Below are 25,378 nucleotides of genomic sequence, written 5' to 3'. Positions count from 1 at the left end.
CTTCAGCTCCCTCCACAGATTAAGGTCTGGAGACTGGCTAGGCCACTCCAGGACCTTAATGGGCTTCTTCTTGAGCCACTCCTTTGTTGCCTTGGCCGTGTGTTTTTGGGTCATTGTTATGCTGGAATACCCATCCACGACCCATTTTCAATACCCTGGCTGACGGAAGGAGGTTCTCACCCAAGATTTGACAGTACATGGCCTCGTCCATAGTCCCTTTGATGCGGTGAAGTTGTCCTGTCCCCTTAGCAGAAAACCCCCCCAAAGCATAATGTTTCCTCCATGTTTGACGGTGGGGATGGTGTACTTTGGGTCATAGGCAGCATTCCTCCTCCTCCAAACACGGCGAGTTGAGTTGATGCCAAAGAGCTCGATTTTGGTCTCATCTGACCACAACACTTTCTCCCAGTTCTCCTCTGACTCATTCAGATGTTCATTGGCAAACTTCAGACGGGCATGTACATGTGCTTCCTTGAGCAGGGGGACCTTGCGGGTGCTGCAGGATTTCAGTCCTTCACGGCATAGTGTTCTACCAATTGTTTTCTTGGTGACTATGGTCCCAGCTGCCTTGAGATCTTTGACACGGTCCTCCTGTGTAGTTCTGGGCTGATTCCTCACTGTTCTCATGATCATTGCAACTCCACGTGGGGAGATCTTGTCTCGAGGGAGATTGACAGTTCTTTTATGTTTCTTCCATTTGCGAATAATCGCACCAACTGTTGTCACCTTCTCACCAAGCTGCTTGGCATTGGTTTTGTAGCCCATTCCAGATCTACAATCTTGTCCCTGACATTCTTGGACAGCTCTTTGGTCTTGGCCATGGTGGAGAGTTTGGAATCTGATTGATTGATTGCTTCTGTGAACAGGTGTTTTATACAGGTAACAAACTGAGATCAAACTCCCTTTAAGAGTATGATCCTAATCTCAGCTCATTACCTGTATAAAAGACACCTGGGAGCCAGAAATCTCTGATTGAGAGGGGGTCAAATACTTATTTCCCTCATTAAAATCCAATTCAATTTATAACATTTTTGACATGCATTTTTCTGGATGTTTTGTTGTTATTCTGTCTCTCACTGTTCAAATTAACCTACCATTAAAATTATAGACTGATCATTTGTTTGTCAGTGGGCAAATGTACAAAATCAGCAGGGGATCAAATACTTTTTTCCCTCACTGTAACTGTATCTCTCCCTCTCAGGAGATGCTAACATACAGATCTCCACGATTGCAGAGGAGTTAGCTAAGAAGACGGAGGATGCCTCTCGACAGCAAGAGGAAATCACCCACCTCCTCTCTCAGGTCGTCGACCTGCAGAAAAAAGCCAAATCTGTGAGTTCTCGCTGTTCGGTGTAGCTTCTGTGAATGTGACGTGGTCTTATTGTATGAGTTAAAAGAAGCACACTTACAGTATATCTGCGTATTCATATGTGTTTTTTTTAGTATGCAGTAGAAAACGAAGAGCTCACTCAGCATTTGGGAGCTGCTAAAGATGCTCAAAGAGCCCTAACAGCAGAGGTAACATACAAAAACACCACAACTCTGTCTGCTTGGACAATATTCACCTAATCACTTTAACTAAACAGTGCCATATAATGATATATAATATAATAAAGGGACATTTTAGCCTAAGTTATCCTTTGGAACAACATGAGGGTGAGTAATTAATAGCAGAATTGTCTAGAAGAGTGTAGTTTGTTAAGATGACTAAAATGGGTATGTATTTTCCTTTCATTGTGCTTTGTGTGGAATTTGCAATCTCTGATAGTATTTTACTGCTGTTTTCAGCTGGTATGCATATCTTATCTCAATCTTTGTGTTTCTGTCTCCAGCTGAGGGAGTTGGAAGATAAGTATGCTGAGTGTATGGAGATGCTTCATGAAGCTCAGGAGGAACTGAAGAACTTCAGGAATAAAACAATGCCTCTCAGTACACCACGACGATTCCACTCGCTCGGCCTCTTCCCCTTGGTAAGAGATAAGGACTGAGAAAAAAATTGAAAACCTTTTATGAATAAATAATTCATAAATGGAAATTGGATATAAACTGCAAATGTGTCACTGGATAACTACAGATGTTTGTTCTGAAGTTTATCTCGAATCAATAACAGTAATACTAAAATACATGCAGATTCCCAAACTGTGTGTCTATTGTGTACTGTATGTAACAGGACTCTTTAGCTGCTGAAATTGAAGGCACCATGAGGAAAGAGATTCAGATGTCTGATCCAGAAGTAGAAGAACAAAGGTGTGTTTGTTTGAGCCTATGTCTCAGATCATCAAAATTGGAAAGGCGTTTTAAAAGGAATATGAAATGTACCAGTGTCGAGACGTATGTCATTAGATGATTAAAACGCTTTCCTATCATGTTAGAGAAGACATTTTGATATGTGCATATATGAACTGCTCCACAGAGAGTAGAGAATTCCTCTGACAGAGGTTTATATTTTTCTGTGTGATTCTTTTTTTTTTTTTGTCTGTTAACATTATTATTATTATTATCACGTTTTCTTCAGGTTGCAACCTAAGCGTGTCTTTGAGACTGTGCGGAACATCAACCAGACGGTTCGGCAGCGCTCGATGGGCCCCTCCCCTATGAACATCCCGGGGTCCAATCAGACATCCAGTCTGAACTCCAGGAGATCTAGTTGTCTGAGCACACCCAGATCGAGCATGTATGGAGGGGACGGTTTAGAAATGGACAACCGCACTAACAGCATGCTGATGGACACTGAATCACTTCAGGATGGGTGAGAGCATCAAACAAGGCTTTCTGCCATGTTATATATAGATATATCTTTCTTTTTACTTCACACTCAGTCCTGAGGGTCTCATGGTGTCTGCTCTGATTTATGTATTTTTATGGTCAACATAAACAACAAAATGCTACCCTACATGTTGGTTACACCACATGACTTTGATTTGGTGGACAAATGAATAATATTTTAAACACAATTATTTCACTGCAATTTTTTAAGAAAACATAATTTTTTATTATAAAGTATTTTTCAGTAGGAGTCAACACTAGACCTCAGAACAAGTACAGCAATATCCTTTCACATTTCTCTGTTTACATTCTAGCTCTGATTTTTGTTTCAGCTCTAATGACTCCAACAGAAAGCCTGGCACGCCTGGCACACCCGGCTCCCGTGACCTGGAGGCGGCTCTGCGACGTCTCTCCCTTCGCCGGGACAACTGCATGAGCGAACGGCGTTTCTTCGAGGAGGAGAGAGAGCGTAAACTCAACGCTCTGTCGGAGGAGAAGAACAAAATGTACGGGGACAGAGATGGTGGGAGTGGCATTGAGGAGGGCGGCTCCCTCACTCCGGCGGACAGCATCATGTCTCTGGGCACCCTGCACTCGGTGTACTCCATCTACAGTGCCCGCTCCTACCTGCCAGATAAACTCCAGATTGTCAAACCTCTGGAAGGTAACCGAGCCATATCCAGGCCATTCAGCCTCTAGGTGTTCGACGCTTTGTGGACGCTGATGCACCACAGAGCTGAGGACCTTACGACACAACGCTCATTCTAATTCAGACACACACAGCTTCGCTGCTGGTTTGCGTTTTAGACACCCTCACTCTCGCACACTGCCAGTATATTATAGATGTGAGAAATTTAGTCCTCAAGAACCCAGTCTCAGTGCAACTTAAAGGGATAGTTCAAACAAAAATGAAAATGATCTCATCATTTGCAGTTGTGGTTATGGCAGAACCTTGATTTTTATGGTCGATGAACCATATTTGTGTTGATTTTAATGTGTGTTTTGGATCATTGTCCTGCTGGAAGATCCAACCAGGGCCCAACCAGGCAATCTGGTTTTAATTTTTATCTGTTGGTATTTGATAGAGTCCATGATGCCATGTATCCAAACAAGATGTCCAGGACCTCTGGCAGAAAAACAGCCCCACAACATTCAAGATCCAGCACCATATTTAACTGTGGGCATTGGGTACTACTTCATCTCTGTGTGCACCAAACCCATCTCTGGTGTTTGCTGTCAAAAAGCTCTTTTTTGTTTCATCTGACCATAGAACCCGGTCGCATTTGAAGTCCCAGTAGTGTCTGGCAATCTGAAGACGCTTGAGTTTGTTGTTGGATGAGAGCAGAGGCTTTTTTCTTGAAACCATCTCAAACAAAATGTGGTGATATAGGTGACGTCTGATTGTAGTTTTGGAGACTTTCTGATTTTTTAACCCAACTAATTTCTGCAATTCTCCAGCTGTGATCCTTGCAGATTCTTTGGCCTCTCAACCCATCCTCCTCACTTGTCATCTTCCTGGTCGATTCTTAAGATCTCCAGTTAATTGGAACTTAATTATTGCCCTGAGGATGGAAATGGTTATTTTCAACGCTTTGGCTATTTTTTTATAGCCACTTACCATTTTGTGTTGCTCAATAACCTTTTGCCGCACATCAGAACTGTATTTTCTTTAGTCTTACCCACTGTGATGGACAACTAAGGGAATTTGGCTTGTGTGTTACCTCATATTTATACCCCGGTGAAACAGGAAGTCATGGCTGAACAATTCCATGTTCCTGGTCACCCAGGTGTACTAAAAATATTTTAATAATAACGGGAATATATTTCTGATATATTTTACTCATAAGAATTTCTGGGGGTGCCAATTAATGTGGCAAACATGTTTTGGAGAAAAATATTTATTTAACTGAGATATTTCCCCCGTCTCATTTAGTTTACTTCAATTAAAGGTTAGATATTTGTGAATATTTTGAAAGAAAGATCAAAAGGATGAACAAAGACACAGGCTATTTTTGGCCACATTGTACTCACCCTCATGCCATTTCAGATGTGTATGACTTTTTTTTTCTTCTGCAGAACACAAATTAAGATTTTTCGAAGAATTGTATGTCTGTACAATGTCAGTGCTGTAATAAATGTCTTCAGAAGCGATATGATAGATGTGGGTAAAAAACTGATTCAAATTTAAGTCTTTTTTACTATAATTATCCACTTTCACTTCAACATTCTTCTTCTTTTGTTTTTTGGTGATTCACATTCTGTTCTGATTTACAAGGTGGAGATTATTAGTAAAAAATACTTAGATATTGATCTGTTTCTCACCCACACGTATCATATCACTTTTGAAGATATTAATTAAACCACTGGAGTCTTATGGATTACTTTTACGCTGCCTTTATGTACTTTTCTGTGCATCAAAATTCTGGTCACCATTAACTTGCACTGAATGGACCCACATAGCAGAAATGTTCTTCTAAAACTCATCGTTTGTGTTCTGCAGAAGAAAGAAAGTCAGACTCATCTGAGATGCATGAGGGTGTGTAAGTGATGAGAGAATTTTCATTTTAAGGTGAACTATCCCTTTAATTGTCAATGCCTTTTCACACTAGTCCACTAATTCATAAAGAGCTATTAACACCAAAACTATTCACACCTAGTTCAATGCTGAATTTTAACACTCTCTGTAAAAATGTTAGATAACTGACTTAATTTTTTGGTATCCGAACAATTTAAAAATCAAACTTGCATTTAAAAATTAACAACACAATTCAATATTTCTGACTTGGTGAAAAAGAGTTCATAGAGATGAGTCGTCTCATTTAAAAATGTTGTTGAGCATGCTTTTTCCTTGCATACATTTGTGATGGTGTGAAGAATCCTTTATCTGGAGATTAAAGTAAGAGCAAAAACTTCAATTCCACAATGCACTTTCAGTATTTGTTTATAGAGACACAAAGAAAGTGTGCAGATGTACAGTGTCACCAAAAACCCTTAAGGCACGCTTGCTTGCTTATCACAGCTACGGAATGTTTGTATCATTTATTTTAATTTTTTTGATAATACATTAAAATGAAAGTAAGCTTATCAATGGGGGAATCTTTTAATAACCTCTCTAGTGCCTCCTGCTGGTTATAACGAAAGATTACACTGAACAACGTTACTGACACACTCTTGCTAATAGTACATTTTTTAGGAATTGTGACGAATCCAGAGCATGTCTTTGACTTGTCTAAGTCCCTGTTTCTACCTATTGTTTTCACATTTGTTTACTTCTACCATCTTGTCAGTTTTCATTTTCCTACGTTTTGTCTTTAAGTTTGTTTATAGCTTTCTAATAAACGTCTTTAATTTTCCCCTTTATATTTTCTCCTTTTCTTTTGTCTTTCAATTACACTATCAAAAGGAGTTAAATCTTTAGTTATTCGCTACCAGTTAAAAGTTTGGACACATTTGATCTTAAAAACGTACTGGCCTAAGGCATAAAATCAGTTATTCAGTTATGAAGACAAATGTAAATTTAGCTAAAATACAAAATAGTAACCCATTCACACACATTCACACTGACCTGCTCTCCGCTCTGTCTCTACTCCCCTCAGGTTCAGCCACTCTGCATGCATGGCAGCAGTTAGCCCAGCCCCACCTAGGCGGCCTCCTTGACACTCGGCCGGGCGTGGTGACCAAGGGCTTTCGCCCGCTGGAGCTGGACCTGGAGGAGGTGTACCAATTCAACGACCTGGAGGAAGATGAGCCAGGACAGCATTCCCAATCGGTCATCTCTACTTCTGGCCTGGGCTCTCTGCCCTGCTCACCCCCTTCCAGGCAACCACGCATCAACAATTGCGTCAGCCAAGAAGAGCAGCTGAGAGAGAGCGGAGGGACCCCTGGAATATGGCCAGACCGAGTGGAGGCAGGAGTGGAGGAGGTCTCATCTGGTGAGGGACCCTCATAACCCTCTACCACTAACCTTCAGGACAGGCTTTAGGGGACGATGCCCCAGTGGAGACCTCCAAACCCCAGTTGTACACTGCTTGTGAGGGTCTGGGATGAGCTGGTTCTCTCCCTGTTCAGCTGCAGGCACATACCCTCTGTACACCAACCACTACCTCACCTGTGAAGAGAGCTGCCTTGTTCTTTTGAGTACAGTCATTTTAACCATTTTACTGTCATTCTGCCAGAAAATCAGGTCTCTGGCTCCTTCCTTACTCATGCTGAAAATGAGAATAGAGCTTATGGATGTAAGAAATCAATTCTTGCTTCATGAAAATACAGCCAGCGGATATATATTCTCAGGAATGTTGTAATGTGTGGTGCAGGAGTGTATGATTCGAAACGTTAAGGGCATGACGGCATTTTAGATTGACTCTCATATAGAACATGTCCAGGTAATATTTAGCCCTGAAAACAAAAGAAAATCTGAACTAATATTTTGCATAAAGAAAAAAAGTCTTTATTAAATGAGATATTCGCGTTGTGGAATTATTTTCATGACAATTAAAAAAAAATTCATTTAGTTGAAATTGACATTTAGTTGTATCTAGGTGCTTTTTTGAGTTGACACAACTAAATTATCCGGTCAACTTAAGATATTAAGTTGTCATTCTATCAACTTGTACTGAAGTTGAACTAACAAATGTATTTGTCATCTCAACTTGCTTAAAGACATCTCAACAAAGATTTGCCAGTTCCCAGCATGCATTGTAGCATTAATAAATAATGCGGTTAGTGTTGTAGGCTTATTTGTTTGCTATTTGCACACTTAATGTGTGCTGCTGATGTTGCTTTTGTCATCACTGTTGTAGATTTTGGTGATGTTAAGAGCTTAAAGATGTTTGTTGAGGTTCACCATTGCTAAGATTTGTGTGTCAAGTGTTGACATCTATGTGCCTCCTAGTCAAATTATAATGCGTGTGGTGTGTGCCTCTCAAGAAGAGATCATCCTGCAGTGCAAAACTTGCTGGGTTTACTTGACAATTAAAGTAAGGTGCACTGAACACTAACTTTATAGCAGCAGACCTTAAAGTTGATATATCTACATCAGTTTTAAGTTCAGCTAACTAAACTGAAGTTCTCACAACTGCATTTAATCATTTCAGATTACTTTTAAATATGTGAGATAAACGTATCCAATTAAGTCAGTCATACTAAAAAAAGGCCCTTGCAAAAAAAGCACTAAATATAATGAGTTGAATAAAAATGAATAGGAATATGTGCATAATTGTCATTAATAATGTAAAATCTTAATGTTCCTAAAATAGACCATTTTCTTTATGCAAAATGTCATTTCTTATTTTTATTTATTGATATTTGTGGTGAAATATGATCTGGAGATGTTCTGGAAAGGCTTTGTGAGATTTACTCACACAAATAGTTATTTTAGAATAGTATTCGGCCTTTTATATTATTCTCATATCTATGAATAGACTCTCTGAAGATGAAGCAGAAGTTGAAAATATAGAGCTACTCCAGGCTGGCTAGACTCTGTTCTCATTCTCAGCACTCTGGAAATTCATCCCTCAATTCCTTTTGTACTTTCAAGACTCCTTACTACTAACTCTCTCCATTCACACAAGCCCATCTGTGCCTAGATGTGAGCTTTAGGATAGTGTTCACCACTTGTGTGATGTTTGTTCCTGAACTGTACAACACACCAACACATCCCTGGATGCATTTAACGCACATCTGCCAACACAGTGTAACTGTATTTTTTTTTAAATTATATTATATTTTTTTGGGTTCCTGGGTAGTGTTATTTCCTAATTGCTTATGCCTCAAAAGTATAGAATGTTTTTTATTCCACACAAACTTTGCTTTTGTGACCAGGACAGTGATATTTTGAAATGTACCTATTTTCCAGAATATTCCAGATAGATTCAGTGCTGAGTAAACTTGGGGTAACTTCTAGAACTTTCCAGTAATATAAATGGTTGTATAACTAGAGGGGCCTTAAGCCCACCTGTTCAGTTTAGTTCCAGCTGCCTAAGTGCATACATATCTGCATCTGAGATAGCAAAATGCGCCTCTTGATGCCATGTCTGCTGCTAATTTATCAAGACAAGAGCGAAAAAGTACTCCATGGTAGCATCTGCTAAGATGTGTGAGTACAAGATGTACAAGACATATTTCGGCATGCCTGTCAGGGATCAAGACAAACCCTGGGCTCCTCATTTCACCTGCGAGCACTGCAAAAAAACTCTGGAAGGTAAGAGGGCAATTGTTGCTCAGAATTTAATGTTATAAAATTTGTAAAATGTTTTGGGACCCCTTTGAACAGCAGGGACACCAAGGCGCACTTCCACAGGCGGGACTGGCCACAGTGGACTGAGTTCTCCGTGGGGAGGAACAACATCAAGTGGGAGCCACTGGTGGACCCTCGGAAGGTGCTGATGCCACCACTGCACATCAAATTGGGCCTTAAGAAACAATTTGTCAGAGCTCTAGATAAGGAGTCGGCTGCCTTCAAGTACCTTCAAGACTTCTTCCCTAAGCTGTCTGAGGCTAAGGTCAAAGCCGCAGTCTTCATCAAACCACAGATAAAGAAGATCCTGGGGTGCAATGAATTCCCCAAGAAGCTCACTAGTAAGCTCACTTTGTCCTAGTGGTTCGGGGCTTCCTGGGCAATCACAAGGCCGAAAACTATGTGGAGCTGCTTGAGACTCTATAGTTCTGTGAAGAACTATGGCACAGTGGGCTTAAGGATGTCCCTCAAAGTCCATATCCTTGATGCTCATCTTGATAAATTCCAGGAGAACATGGGAGCGTACTCGGAGGAGCAAGGCAAGCACTTCCATCAGGATATACTGGACTTTAAACGCCTCTACCAAGGACAGTATAATGAGAACATGATGGGAGACTACATTTGGGGGCTGATTCGTGAAAGTTATTTACACTATAATCGTAAATCTCGAAAAACGACTCACTTCTAAATCTTTTGTAGTCATTTTTGTATTACTTTAGTATAAATGCATGTTAATTTGGATTCAAATGTTGTATTTTCTGACTTTATGTAAACGAAAAGACACACATTCGCCCGTTTTCTCATTGGAAATAGGTACATTTCTAAATATCACTGTCCTGGTCACAAAAGCAAAGTTTGTGGGGAATAATAGCCATTTTCTATGGCTTATAAACTTTAGAGGCATAAGCAATTAGGAAATAACACGTACTACCCAGGAACAAGAATTGTGTTACATAGTGCAATCCCAACACGGAGCCCTAGCATATAACTAACATCCAGCCAAAGGTTAGACTGTGTTTTACAGGATCAAGTGTCAGAGTCCTATAAAAAGTGTGAGTCGCAGCCATGTGAGTGAATACTCTTACGTCACTAGCCACAGGGTCACATTCACACCATTCAAAATCACAATTGTCAGTTCTTTACACACCAAAGAAAGCTTCAAATTATCTGGGGTTTGAAATTAATGAAATGTAAAATTGCCCTTTAAAGTCAATTGATTCTGATCACATAAATGGACATGAATTTATATGGTTATATGATTTATATGGTTAAAAAAATGCCCTCAAAAAGGTAAAATAAAATGCCACTGAAAATATGTTCTAGAAAACGTGACACTGGTGCACTCACACATACATGGTGTGCGCTTAAAGTCCATTCACGTTTCTTTCTGCAGAAAATGTTTTTCTCCTGTCTAACAATGAAATTCATGATTTGATCTTTCCTCTTTCTCTCCTGCTGTATGAATCTGTTTAAAACTGCATCAGGATAAGTCAGATATATAATCAAATAATCAAAATGAATGTTTGACAAGAAAAAATTCTACTGGTAGTTTTTGAGCACAGCTGTAGCTTGCAGTAAGCCACATTACATTGCATTAAGTCTCAGAACCTGAAGCAGTTTTAACTTCCTCTGTGTGTTTTTATAGGTGTGCTTGTGCATGTCGTTGTATACTGATGTTAGTCTCTTCTCTCTGTCACTCTCCCCAGTTAATTTCCCTGGTAAATGTATGTCTCACACCAGCTCTACGTACACCTTCACCACCTGCAGGATACTGCATCCTTCAGACGAACTCACCAGAGTCACACCCAGGTAAATACAGATTTACTGCTCTCTCTCAACACTGGAGTTATGATTAATGTAAAATAAATCTATGGTCCTGTCCCAAATGCCACCCTCAACCCTTCCGAGTCCATACTTTGGTGACATAATGCCACATGGACTGTTGTGTGGGTTTGGGACTCCCTATTTATTTATTTAAATTGTATTTGACAGGGACAATGCAAACAAACATAGTGTCAAAACCAAGCATGTCACTAATGTGTTGCACATAAAGTTTATAGCTATAGCTAATTTTCAACTCCTGTCCCTGGAAGGGCTTTTATACACAATAAAATGTACATGATTAACTACTTAAATTAAAAAAAAAAAATATATATATATAAACATACATACATATCATGTACAACTTTTATAATAATTAAAAATGAGTACACTTTTGGTTTATTTTTAACCAGTTTTTAAGCCTGGAAGTGAACATCTTAAAGTCAGGCACAGTCTTGATTTCAAAAGGTAATGAGTTCCAGAGTTTTGAACTATTCACAGAGAAGGTCGTCTGTCCAAAGCTGGTCCTGCAGTATGCTATTTTACAGTCATGATTTGTGGAGCTCCTAGTGACTCGGATGTTGTCCTGCCTCTCAATAAATGTACTTAGTGGCTCAGGTGCTAAATGATTAATGCACTTATAAATTAGTTTAAGAAAGGAATAATTGCTAAAGCTATCAAAATTCATTAAATTATATTTCTTAAAGATGCTGCAATGATGATATCGTAATGGTTTTTTATCCAAAAGTTTTATTGCTCGATTATATAAAGAACCTATGCGTTTTACTGCAGTGGGAGCGGCTTGTGCCCATGTTGTCATGCAATATGATATATGAGAAAATATCATAGCATGCATGTACAGCAGAGCTGCCTGACTTGGTATGTAGCTTCTAATTAGTTTAAAACAATTGAGATTACTTTGTAATGTTTTTAAGATTTTCTTTATATGTTTTTCAAATTTAAGTTGAGGATCTAAAACTAAACCTAAATATTTAAATTCTGCAACTGGATGAATTTCTTTATTTTGTAATTTAATATTAAATCTTCCTTTTATATCTATTTTTTTTAATGGAAAAACACATGGAAACTGTTTTTGAGAAATTTAAAACTAACTGATTTTGAATGAGCCACTGTTGAATGTCAGACATACTAGTAGACAATACGGCTGCAGCCTGCTCAGGTGACTTGGTGGGTACATAAAGAACTGCATCATCCGCATAGAGCTGACATCTGGCACCTGAGCAGTGCAGAGGGAAGTCATTTATAAAGAGACTAAACAGCAAAGGGCCAAGTATAGAGCCCTGTGGAATGCCCATTTTTATGTTTGAAAGTGCAGATACCTTTTGATCAACTTTAACACACTGCACTCTAGAGTGGAGATAAGATGTAAACCACAACACTGCCTCATTTGAAAAATAAAAATTTAACATTTTGGATAAAAGCAAACTATGATTGACCGTATCGAATGCTTTTGTAAGGTCGATAAATACGGCTCCTACCACATTACCTTTGTCTAGGGACTTTTTTACATTTTCAATTAAACATAAGACCATAGTTCTATGGTCTTATGGATACCCAAGTGAAGTCCTTGAGACCACAAATCCTCATCAAGTGCACAATTTGGGACAGGACTTGTGTTGTTGTTAAGACAGAATTCTGCTGACAGCTGTTATACAGTTGTTTGACTGGCTCTCTCCAGGTCAAATGATGAGGATGAGGAGGCAGCTCTCTATCATGTTGTGCTGGTGGCGGGTTTAAAGCACACTCACTAAACAGCGCCCCTTGCGGGTGAGACGGAATAGCATGACCAGCCTGTTCCTAAAAAGGGAATTGTGTGATGGAAGTGTGCTATTCTTTAACCAAGCTCAAACCACTCTAACTGTTCTGTTGGAGGCATCTTAACATCAAAATACTTTTCTGTGAAAATTTCAGTGCAGAATGTGTGAATGTATTCACAGCAGTAATATAAATAGTTTCTTTCATTGGTATAGAGTGCATGAAATTTAGAAATGCTAACAAAGCCATTGTAAAACATGCTAATTTGCATCTCAGATCCCTAGATAGGGGTTTTCCCCAAAGAAAATAAATAAATATATACAACTAAACAAAAGTAAAACAAGCATTTGGAAATTGGAAAGTAATTGTTGAGGTTGCTTCAAACTCTGGCAACATATAATTAGAAGCATTAAACCAAATGTTTATTAATTACTAATAATTAGTGCAGCTCTGACATGTTCCAGAGTTGAGAACCCTTCAGAGGAAAAAACACTTTGCCCATGGGTTGTTCTACAATAGTCAATCCTACAGTTACCATTCACTGTGCTTCGGGTTGTTCTGATACCATCCTGTCTATTAATATAATAACATGTGGGGGTTTGTTGTGCAAACATTTAAAAATTAGTTTTATATCTGATTTGTGTCTGATCAAACAAATGTAATGGAGTATATATTCTGAGGTGTGGAATATCCAGTTAATCTGTAATGAAAAGAATTTGCCTCCCAATATCTCCATTTGGACAATTAAAGGAATGTTCTGAGTTCAATACATGTTAAACTCAATCGACAGTATTTGTGGCATAATGTTGATTACCAAAAAATTTTTTTCGACTTGTCCCTCCTTTTCTTTAAAAAGAAAAATATTATTAATTATTTGAGCTGTGAAGTTGTTTAAATTGTCATTTTTACAGTCATTTTAGGGTTTGTTGACATTACATCGACATGGCAACAAAGTCGTAAAATTGGCAATATCTTTACACAGAAAAGGTTTGTATGTGATTATATCACACTAAAATCATGTTTACATGCATCTTGATATGTCTTGTGGCTGTACTTTTAAAAACAGTGAAAATTTTAGCATTCAAAAATGTACCCTTATTCACTTCCATTGTAAGTGCCTCACTGTAACCCAGATTTGTGCTTTTTATAAAGAAAAGGAGGGACGAGTCGAAATAAATTTTTGTGGTAATCAACATAATGCCACAAATTTAGTGGACTGAGCTTAACTTGTAATGAACCTGGAATATTCCTTTCAGCCACACTTGTGTGAATTTCAAAAACAAGATAACAAGGATTTTAAAAAACATCAACAAATCAAGTGGCATTTTGGCCTATTATCAAGCACAAGCACACTTCAAGCAAAACATAAAACAAAATAAGTTTGTTAGGGTTGAACGAATTTGTTTTTAGTTTTGTATGATAATACGATAGATCTTCTGTTCTAAATTGGGTATTTTGACACCTTGGAACACCCACTTACAGGAATTGTTCACCCAAAAATGAAGATTCTTTCGTTATTCACTTACCCTGATGCCATCCCAGATGTGTATGTGTCTTTCTTCTGCAGAACACAAATGAAGATTTTTAGAAGAAGATGGTTATGTCAGTTCCTTATAATGCAAATAAACGGGTGCCAGCACTTTGACGGTACAAAAGTCACATTTAGGCAGCAACAAGAAGTCATTAATTAAAATGTTTTTAACTTTAATTCGCCACTTCCGTCCAGGGCTCTGATGCTCTTTGAAATGAACTAACATTCGTTCTTCTGTTGTAAATAAGCGGCACTTCCGAATTTTCACATGAACTCGCTGATGTGCTTGCGTCAGTCCACAGCTACGTGATGCGTCAATTGCTAGCAGGAAACGCTTTTTAAAAATTAATAAAGTTTCAATTATCTGTTTATTTTTTTACACAAACACATCGATTTTTTTTCAAAGACATTCATTGATCAACTGGAGTTGTGTGGATTATATTTATGCTGCCTAAATGTGACTTTTGGACCATCAAAGTGCTGGCACCCGTTTACTTGCATTATAAGGATCTGACAGAGCTTCATCTTCTTCTGAAAATCTTCATTTGTGTTCTGCTGAAGGAAGACAGTCATACACATCTGGGATGGCATCAGGATAAGTGAATAATGAGGGAGTTTTCATTTTTGGGTGAACTATTCCTTTAAATGATCTTGGAACAAGTTGGTTACAAGTAATTGCACACATGGATTAGAAAACTGAAGGTAGTTTTGAGAAAAGGATTGGATTGATACTTTATGTTCTGCAATGACATTCATACATATTTAAGTTTATGAAAAGAAATCAAAACTGAAACACGTTTATCCCAATCAAAGTGCCAACACACGAACCACATTTCACCAATGAAGAAAATTTCTTAATTTGGATTTAATTACTTAAAGCACTCTAAAATGTTGTTGTATAATTTTCTGAAAGTTGCACCAGCCATGCATGCTGTAAGTTATAACTTATTGCATAAATGGCCACAAAGTAACAATAAATAATATATTGGATATTAAAACAAATAAATGTCTATTGATATTGTATTTCAATAGAAATATAATTTATTACGGCTGACGGTAAACGTTTTTTGTCTCACATCAACTGTATCAAAACAGAAATGCATGGTTTTTCAACACTTCTGTTTACAAATTTGACAGCTGCTCATTGGATCAATAAAAGTAAACGTCAGATTAGACGACTACTTATTGCTTTACAGAGAGCTTACGACCTACTAGCTAAGTCTTGTGGTGAAATGGTTGTGCAACCAAATTAAGCACTGACTTGGTTACAAACTAATCAGCTGTTACTAAGCCCTGTCCCGACTTAATCGAGACCTTACGCACAGCCGGTGCAACCCTAACCAGCTAAACAATAAATGCATGGTTTGGCATGCTGCTTGTACAGCCAGATATTACCAACTTATCAAGTCTTTCTTCCTCAGTCTGTTATCAGGTCCATCATTCGCCTCTTGTGTGAAATCCAACACTAGTCTGCATTCAACCCCTGTGTCCACCCCCTGCACTCCTCGCCGCCTCACCCTGGCGGAGAGCTTCACCAACCTCCGGGACTCTACCAAGACCACCAGTACCTCTCTGGGTCTAGTGCACCTCCTACAGGATAGAGGTATATCTGCTGCTGTCTATAACCCTCTCAGCTGGGACCGGGCGGATCCGGCCTCTCCAACAGACCCCTGCTCATCATCAACATGCACTGGCACCCCCACCCACCTGGGCTCAGACACTCTCCCCTCCACCCCTCCAAACTCCCCCAGCAAGTCTAAACCCACCAGTCCTGTGTTACCTGTAGACTACAACCCTTCAGACCCAACCTACGAAACTTTCCTGGCATCACGACCAGCCATTTCAATTCTAAAGGATGTACGGGAAGCAGATGAAAGGGTTCAAAATAATTTGCAGTGTCAGACTGAGGTTAGTGTGCAGAACCTGCGACTGGTGGACAAGGTGAAGAGGTTTAGCCTGGCTCCCAGAACATTGACCCCGGGACACATGCTGGGGATTGGAAGGCCAGGTCCTCCATTCGGAGGCCATACTGTGGTGACCTCTCCCATCGGGGGATTGCCAGTGCTGAACTCAGGGATGAGAAGAAACCGCAGTTATCCTGCTATGGTTGGGGCTAGTATGGCTATGAAGGGCCCTGGGCCTCAAACTGAGGACCTGCTGTTGGCCCCCAGGCCACCCAGACAAACTAGCCTCAATGAAAAGTGAATGTTGCCTCACTATCATCCCCGTTTACCTTTTTATTTGTTTAAATTTATGGTTAAACAGTAAATCATTCTTATGACAACTCTGCAGTGCCTGTTATTAGTGATGATAATGATATTTGTATAGATTATTTTGTTATGACGACTGCTATATAAACCTCTTTCTGTTCTTTGTCTTTTTCTCTTTCTTTCTGTCTAGCCAACACACACAGTACAGTTCATTCAGCAGTGTCATATGTTTCAAGCTTTTGTCATCTTGAGAAGAAAATGGGCCTTGCACTTGCTAGCTGCAGGCAAATGTAGCATTTTAACAAAGAGGGAAATTCATGCTCCACTTTTTGAATTTATAACTACTCAAAGATAAGCAAGAACATTTCTTTTTTGTTGTTGGTATAGTTATTGTTGTACATTTGGTCTTCCTAACCCCACAGTTGTTTTGCTGTGTGATATTTCAAGATGTGTGAGTTTCATGAGGTTAGCAAGAGCACTGAGAGCACCTTAATGCTAATGGTAGCCGAGATATTGATAAATATTGAAGCCTTGTCTGTTGTCAAATTTTGGTCAGATTTGAAACTTCTTATTGGCCGTAATATTAAGCTTTATACAAAGCCCATCAATTATGCAGAAAATTTTAAATATGCTTTTACGTAGTACAGATATTTTCACAGAAGCCGTGCTCAATCTAGTCTAGCCAATTATATGAATGCAACATAACCTTTAATGTCTGAATTGGCTTAAATATATAATATGGCGGTAATAACAGTGTAATAACACATCTCAATGATTCAACATTTACCAGAGGGCTCTGTTAACTCTCTGCTCTGTACAGCCTCGAAGACTAGTCAAAAGTTGACTGACTGAAATATTTCAGAGAGCTTAAAGGGCTGTACGATGAATTGCAGCAGTTTGGTCTGAACTTGAAACATAATCATTGCTTTTAATGTCCTTTTGTGACATACCAAAACAGTATAAATAATTACAGTATCGAAGACTTGATGGGAAAATTGCACAACTACACATTTCCTTGGTCAAGAGGATGTTCATCATCATCTGTGACTTTGGAACCTATTGACTGATATGTTATTCGAAAAGTGAAGTGTGTACTGTAGCTTTAAAGATTTCAAAGGTGCAACAGGAATGAAATCATAGTGCCTGATCTTTTTTATTTTTATTATTATTGACAGAATCATAATGGCTTTGCCTGCCACAATATGCACTGGCATAAACACTGTAACTATGTTGATGTGTTGACTTCCCAATGGTTTTAACCTTTGTTGAAGTTGTCAATGCAGTTGTAGGGTGTTCTGTGTGAAGGATATATTGTATTTGCGATTGATGAAGAAGCACATACAGTTGCATGAGTTTGTCTAAAGAAAAGGCCTGTGTGTTTCTTTTAGTTGAAACGAATGAGATTTGTCACTTGACCATGTGCGCTGTATGTGTGTTTGCATTTAATCAAAGCGTAACTTTTTTTGAATGTGTTTCAGAACCACAACGGTATCTGCCATGACTAAACATTGATTTCAATGGTTGGTTTATTTCATCACCTTGATGAAGGGACATTTTACTTGTATATTGTAAATGGTAAATATGCAAAGTGTAAATATGCTATCTTTTTTAAGAAAAGAACAAAATACCTAAACTTGAAAAAATGTGAAAATGGAAAGCGTCAACAAAGGTGAAAAGAGTTTTTGTTCATGAATTTCAAAGCTCGCCTTTGCAAGGGTCATCAATAAACCACTTGAGATCATTTTGTGCCTGTCGTCTTTTTTGCACCAGTCGATGATGTTGTAAGGTCAAAGTTCAGATCCAGAGACACAATTTTTACTCCAGTAAATATTTGTCATGGTGTGTTTAATTTTGGAATTCAATTTCTGTAAGGCAAGAACCTTAAAGTCTTGTTTGCCCAAAAAAATAAAACAATTAAAAATGTCCAGTTATTTCCCAGGAAAAAAGGATAAGAATTAAACACATGTTGACCTTTTGTGAGGTCCATAGCAGGACAATTTTCACTATATTTGGGGTAAGTCACAATAAACCTGCCGATACACAGTCTGCTAAATGTTTTTCAGCTAATTTAAAAAGTAAAAATTATGAAACAATTAATGAAACTGTGAAAATCTTAATGTTAGCATAAAAAAACTCCAAACCACTGTTTCGCAAACAAATATTGTGATTAATAAATTATGTAAATTTGAAACATGAAAACTTGACTGACACTGGAAAAAAGGAATTGAGTAAAGTTTAAAAATCAAGGCAACATGTAGCAGTATGATAATTGTCCTTATAACATTGCTTTGTTTAGTCAATGTGAATGTGTTTGTTCACTAAATGCAAAACTTCTTATTGAGAGAACTTCTATATTCTTGCTCAGCCAACTATCAATTCACTATAAGAGAACTTTCATTTTATCACCATTTCAATCTAATATATGGTTTTAAATTATTTTCACATGAAGTAAACTGCAATTTTCGCCTCTAAAGATCGATATGTCTTGCAAAACAAGAAACAGACCACAACTCTTAAAAAGCAAATCTCAATAATGGTGACAATCAGCAAAACTCATAAAATTAAAAGGAGAGATCTTATCACCACCACACAACAATGAACTGACTAGTGCAACAAACAACAACAATAACCACATAAAGTCAGCAAACAACCAAAAAATAGACCTATAACACTAATCGCATAATTTATTCTAATTGCTTAATTTATTTGATAACACTTTACAATACGGTTCCATTTGTTAACATTAGTTATCATGAATAAACAATTAACAATATATTTGTTACTGCATTTATTCATCTTTGTTAATGTTAGTTGATACAAATACAACTGTTCATGTCAGTTCATAGTGCAGTAACTAATACAACTTTTGATTTTAAAAATGTATTAGTTAATTAACATTAAGATAAATGAATGCTTAAATATTGTTCATTGTTAGTTAATGTTAACAAATGTTGTAAACTAATGATAACAAATGGAACCTTATTGTAAAGTATTCCCATTTATTCATGTTGCAATGCATGCTGAGAACTCAAAATCAGCAACATTGTTCAATATGAAATTGTTCATTCAGACAACTCTGTTAGACTTGTTGGGACAACATTTGAGGGGCTATTGTTGGTCTATCATGTGTTTTTATGTAGATGCAAAGTAATTCAGATTTAATAGCATCTTTGATTCAAAAGACCCCATGAACTGGATAAAATGTAATATATTTTTTTTACAATGCAATAAATATGTGCCAACTTGCAAAACCTCCAGAGAAAACACATTTCTCTAATTGGATTTTTGACTCAAACCCTTACTGTAGTTACTGACACTAGCCCTAGTGACAACTTCCTCTATGAGATAGATAGACCCGGTACACTACGTGACCAAAAGTTTGTGGACACCATATGTGCTTGTGCTTAAACATTTACTGTAATTTCAAATCCATATCGGCATGTTCCCTCTTTGCTTCAAAAACAGCTTCCACTTTTCTAGGAAGCCCTTTTACTATACAAGCCAAGTAGTAACAAGGCTGCAGTACAAGGATTTGCTCCTGTTCAGACACAAGAGCATCAGTGAGATCAGTCACTGATGTTGGGCGATGAGACCTAGCTCACAGATGGTGTTTCAATCCACCCCACAGAAGTTCAGTGGGGTTCAGGTCTGAGCTTTGTACAGGCCAGTCAAGTTCTGCCACATCAGATGAAGTAAATCATTTATTTTTGTACCTTGCTTTGTGTAGATGGCATTATCATGCTGGAATAGGAAAGGGCTCTAACCTAAATGCTCCCATAAAGTTTGAAGCACACAATGCCCTAGAATGCCACTGCATTGAGTAGCACTATGGTTTGTCTTCAATGGCATACATGGACTAACCAATCTTGTTATTAAGAAGGGGGTGTTCATATCCTTTTGACCATATAGTGTATCTCTAACATATTATTTTAGAGAAAGCATGTGATGCACTTGTTGAGCACAAGAGGGCAAGCTTCACCAATATTGATCATGCCTGCTCTTAATAAAAATGTTTGCAGCACAAAAACAATTCAATACTGTTTCTATCTTTATTAAATCATGCCAGTACACCATTAGGACACCTTACACTGTTATAATAGTAACTCAGCAACCCATCTGCTACACATATAATGTAATTCAAACATGTGTGTGCCATGGCCAGAGAAGTCAGGACAAGAGTGTCCACATTTTTTTTTTCATGTTTATAAATTGATCACTGGGTTTGGCATCAACCCTTTAGGACCCTTGTCTTGCAAATTTGCGTGGAGTCAGTGGATACTTGTGACTAGATAACTGCAACATGATCACAAATTAAATTGGCATGTTCTTCCCGAGAGTTCTGGTAGGATCACATTATTCCAACTTGCAGCAAATGCCATCTCCTATGAAACATTTATGCATGGGCCCCAACGTGTTTACCTTCCCCTGTGGCGAGACCGGAAGCGTGCTGCGTCAGCAGTGTGAAACCAGAAAGTAGGGTCCCACATTGAAACCAGAAAGTAATTGCTATCACATATTCAATGATAAGGGCAATTTGGAATTTGCATTTTCCCCTCCAACATTAAATTTTTACTCCATTGATAGTTAGGTTTAGGGTTGGGGGTTCAGCTTGTAAAATATGCATTTCTATTCAATGTATTACAACCTGGACAGCTGAAAACAACTCGCATTTGTCACCTCTCCATAGACATTATGCCCAGAAAATAGAGCTCATACATGCCCATACACCCAACAACACTTACTGCTTTGGCCACTGGGGGCAGTATTTCACATTTTGGTAAGCACAGACCGATATTAGTTAAAGAAAAGTTAACCTACTGTTTCCGATTTCACAGCTGACATAAACAAGCCACTTGGTTATGAAGAGCACCAGCTATTTATTTACAATGTGATGATATTGAGATGACATTATCTAGCTCAAGAGGGTTTCCATTGAAACACTGCAAGTTATTGTGGATACACAAGTGCAAAACTGTACAATTCCAAGATTATGTTTTATGGCTCTGTATTTTCTCTGTATGAAAAACAAAAATGTTGCCATTAAAATGTATTTTAATGTTTAATTAGTTTAATCAAGCAGTACTGATAATTGTACAGTTAAATTGTGGTTTTTGCTAAAGCATAACTGCTGCTTAAAGTTTAAATGTTATGGCTTGTTGAGGAGAGGTATGCTGTTAATATTTTAGGTTTACAGACATTTTACCTGGTGAATGATAAAACAAAAAAATTTAATCCCCATAGATTTATCATTACTAGTTCCCGGATGATGTAAATGTACTTCTTCGGCTGAAATAATGGAGTGTGGAACATTGGCCACTTCAGGCACTCAGCGCTAGAGGCTTGCCCTAGGTAGCGAAAAAGTGTGGGGTTACCAGGACACAATGATGGCCTGACAAAACAATTGTAATTAATGGTGAATTTGGCAACTACCAAAATGTCTGTGGCAACACCTAATATATGTGAGTTGAATGCTTTCCCATCATGTTATTTGAGACATAAGTGCTGGACCGAGTTTAACTAATGCTCTAAAGCTAACATATCACATCACATGTTTTTGGAGTGTCACTTCTATAAGCTGAACAATGCAACTCTATCTCATGTCTGTCATTATAATAGTAGAAATTGTACAAGTTGGCTCTTATGGGGCTTTTCCACTGCACGATACAACTTGACTCTGCACACTTTTTGGGGGGTTTCCAATGTGGATAGTACCTGGTACCTGATATTTTTTAGTACCACTAAATGTGACAGCAAAATCCTGCAGATCACTGATTGGTCAGAGAGAATCATCACTACCAGCATCACTGGATTTCCAACACTCGACATCAACCTGCTATTTTTAAAGTTAGTAACAGTGATAGAAGTATCATTTGTTCACGCGACTTTCAAATTGTGAAAAAGAAATGGCGGTGAGCAAAACCACACCGTAGTCAATAAACGAGGTGCAGACGGTCCACTCGTTAGCGATGAATGAAACGATAAAGTCTCACAGGAAGTGTATCAGCTGTTGGCCGCACACGGCAACCACCGGACCTACCAACAGTATAGGGAAAAGTTTAAAAAGAACTTAAAAGTGACTACAGAACCATATAGGAAAAGTGGAAGTGGTTCGACCAAATTGACGCTATCTAGACCTGCGAGCAATAGGAGGGAGAGTGCCCTGGACTGCGTTGATCCACGATGGAGGATGTTTTGTTATGTTAACTCTTTACTCCACTTGAAAGCTTCATTTTATTTAGTTGACCAGCTACTGGAAGATTGCTTCTAAAACAACCAGGCCAATTTAACTGTTACACTTGTGTAAAATTTGCAACAATGCAACAACTGCTTTACGCAGCACAATGAGCTAGTAGCTAACAGCTAGTGGGCGTGTTATTGTTTTGGTCAGTTTGTGTCGCGTTTAAGATGATGTCACGGTAGTAGAGGCGGCACAACTATGATGATCAGCCTATAATCCCACTCACGTTGAAGTGACACTAAACTGCAATGGAAATGCAAACTCAAAAATGTAAAGCGAGTAGAGTTTACCGTAACGTGCAGTGGAAAAGTGTCATTAGAGTTACCTTACTACTTTTCCTCCCACTGAGAAAAAGAAATGAACCAACATATTATTGTTCTTACAATCTTTTAAAGTTATTATGATGTTATCACAAAGTTTGACCCCTAACTTAAACCTCAACCTAACCATAAAGCCCTTACCCAAAAATGTCAAAATCTAGTTTTGTATTTTGTCAGTTTGTAACTGCATAGCCATTTGATCAGTCATCATAATTCATTATACCGATGAATTTAAGAGGCCTGTTTATAATTGGATTTTAAATAGTTTGTTAGATTGCAGCAGGTCTTTCCTTAGTTAGCTCTAACATGTTATTCATTTTATCCAGGAAAATCAATGGACTGAGAATGATGGCCAGGAGTCAATAATGTTAAGGTATGATGGCCAATTTAAATCATAATCTAGTTAGTTTGTGTAGGCCTACTTTTATCCTGCAAGGGAAGTTTGAATTTGTTTTTGCCTATGCTCAAAAATGCAAAAGCTCTTCCATATGGGTCAATTGTGGAAAACAATTCAAGATACATTTGTCTATGTGTACTGTAAAGTGTAGAAGGATTGGCAAGTTGGCTCAGACAATGTGTCTACATTGCCAAAACACATTTAATTGCCCTGGTTGCGAACCTTTTCATGTTTGGCACTGTGTGTGTAGATGTACATTTATGGGTTTACTTTATATTGTCTAACTGCATGAAATCTCTTTCACAGAGGCACACCTGTGGCATAATGACTCTTTTTGTTTGGTGTAGCCCTTCATTCGCTCGCACTCATCAGCCTACGATTCATCCATTATGTGCTAACTCAAGTGTTTTACATAATAAACCACGAAAAGGCAGCTCCTGTCTAACTGTCTGCATGTGTTTCTCACTCTGTCTCTCACCCGCACAGCAGAATCGGGGATGTTTGCTTGAACTGTAATCTGTCCCTCGGGCAACTGGAAGAGAATTGTATTTGAAGGCGACACGTAGCGCTAGTGCTGTAATGCTAGCTGTTCAGTTTCGAGGGACAAATAAGAGACAGCTTTTATAAGAAGATCGTTAACTGTATCTGTTAGCTCGGTCCCTCTGCGCCACATACAGCATCACTGAGCTGTAGTGGATTTAGCAAAGATGGCAACAAAAGCAAACGGTCGAGTTTCCACAATGTCTGGCATTCTAGTATATTTACTTTACATTGACTTGTAGTTTTCATAGTTTTCAAGACATTCCTTGTAGTTTAACTTTTTTTTGTGATTTGTAGCTGTTGTGTAATTACTTTTGTAGCAACACTTCACAGCACATTGTATAAAGTGGTAACCTGTACTTGTTACCCTCATGACCTATTTCTGATTAATTGCTGTAACCTATTATAGGTTGATTCAGTCATGTTAAATAATATTTTTGACTTGAATAAAACCAATTAATTTTGATGTTACCACATGAAGCCATCTTTCTTTCTCCCATTTTTCTCCCCAATTTGTACTGCCCAATTCCCAATGTGCTCTAAGTCTTCGTGGTGGCGTAGTGACTTGCCTCAATCCGGGTGGTGGAGGATGAACCTCAGTTGCCTCCGGGTCTGAGACCATCAATCCGCACATCTTATCACATGGCTTGTTGAGCGCATTAACATGGAGCCATCGCGCATGTGGAGGCTTCATGCTATTCTCCTCGACATCCACGCACAACACACCACACGCCCCACCGTGAGCGAGAACCACATTATAGCGAACACAAGGAGGTTACCCCATTTGACTCTACCCTCTCTAGCAACCAGGCCAATTTTTTTGCTTAGGAGACCTGGCTGGAGTCACTCAGCTCGCCCTGGATTTGAACTCGTGACTCCAGAGTTGGTAATCAGCGTTTTTTCTTGCTGAGCTACCAAGGCCCCATGAAGCAAATTATTTAAAGTTTTTAAGGTTATTTTTTTCTGTGTAAGATTGTACTGTAGACATAACTGTTTGTTAATTTATTAGGTGACAGAAACTAACAATGAACAATTATACTGTATATTGTATTTATTTTTTACAACATGTATTAATCTTGGTTAATATTAATTTATAAATATACTATTGTTCATTTAAACACTGTAAAAAAAAAATGTGAGGTAAGCTAAAAAATGTGCTTCATCTAAATTAACTGGTTTTATTCAGTTCATATGCTAACTATATTTACCTAACAAACTATGTACACTTTTTCAGTGTAGTTAATATCAGTTCAAAATGCATTAACTATTGTTAATGTTAATGCTACACATGTATACTGTATATTGAAGTTCAAGTATATCTAAGATTACTAAATGCTTTAAAATATTGTTCATTGTTTATCCGTGTTAACCATTATGTTAACTAATGTTCACATTATTTTAAAGTGTCACTATTACTTTAGATTCTATATTTCACAGGTCCAACTATGACATTTCTCTGGAAATCTTGTTGCGTTTCAGGTATATTTACATCACAGAATGGGTTATGAAAGCAACGACAGTTCAGATGAGTGAGTTAAGGCAGT

The 25,378-nt window shown here is 38.2% G+C and overlaps 1 protein-coding gene across 6 annotated transcripts in view; it reads left to right on the top strand.

Annotated features, from left to right (window-relative positions):
• LOC127657520 (trafficking kinesin-binding protein 1-like) overlaps positions 1-18,074 on the top strand; it is a 77,036-nt gene extending 58,962 nt beyond the window's left edge. For 5 of the 6 annotated variants that reach the window (XM_052146353.1, XM_052146349.1, XM_052146351.1 and 2 more), the window contains 9 exons: positions 1,202-1,332; positions 1,444-1,518; positions 1,833-1,970; positions 2,171-2,247; positions 2,516-2,749; positions 3,099-3,430; positions 6,363-6,698; positions 10,708-10,810; positions 15,551-18,074. In XM_052146353.1, coding sequence (XP_052002313.1) covers positions 1,202-1,332; positions 1,444-1,518; positions 1,833-1,970; positions 2,171-2,247; positions 2,516-2,749; positions 3,099-3,430; positions 6,363-6,698; positions 10,708-10,810; positions 15,551-16,334 — 2,210 coding nt within the window. In that variant the 3' untranslated portion in view covers positions 16,335-18,074. Of the gene's footprint in view, positions 1-1,201; positions 1,333-1,443; positions 1,519-1,832; positions 1,971-2,170; positions 2,248-2,515; positions 2,750-3,098; positions 3,431-6,362; positions 6,699-10,707; positions 10,811-12,521; positions 12,611-15,550 lie in introns of all 6 variants that reach the window. The other variant, XM_052146354.1, reaches the window with a different exon arrangement.
• Positions 18,075-25,378: the final 7,304 nt, after the last annotated feature.

Source organism: Xyrauchen texanus, chromosome 17, assembly GCF_025860055.1.
Source record: "Xyrauchen texanus isolate HMW12.3.18 chromosome 17, RBS_HiC_50CHRs, whole genome shotgun sequence".
Classification (NCBI taxonomy): Eukaryota; Metazoa; Chordata; class Actinopteri; order Cypriniformes; family Catostomidae; genus Xyrauchen; species Xyrauchen texanus.
The sequence above is the reverse complement of the archived record's forward strand: the minus strand, read 5'-3'. Positions and strand labels throughout refer to the sequence as shown.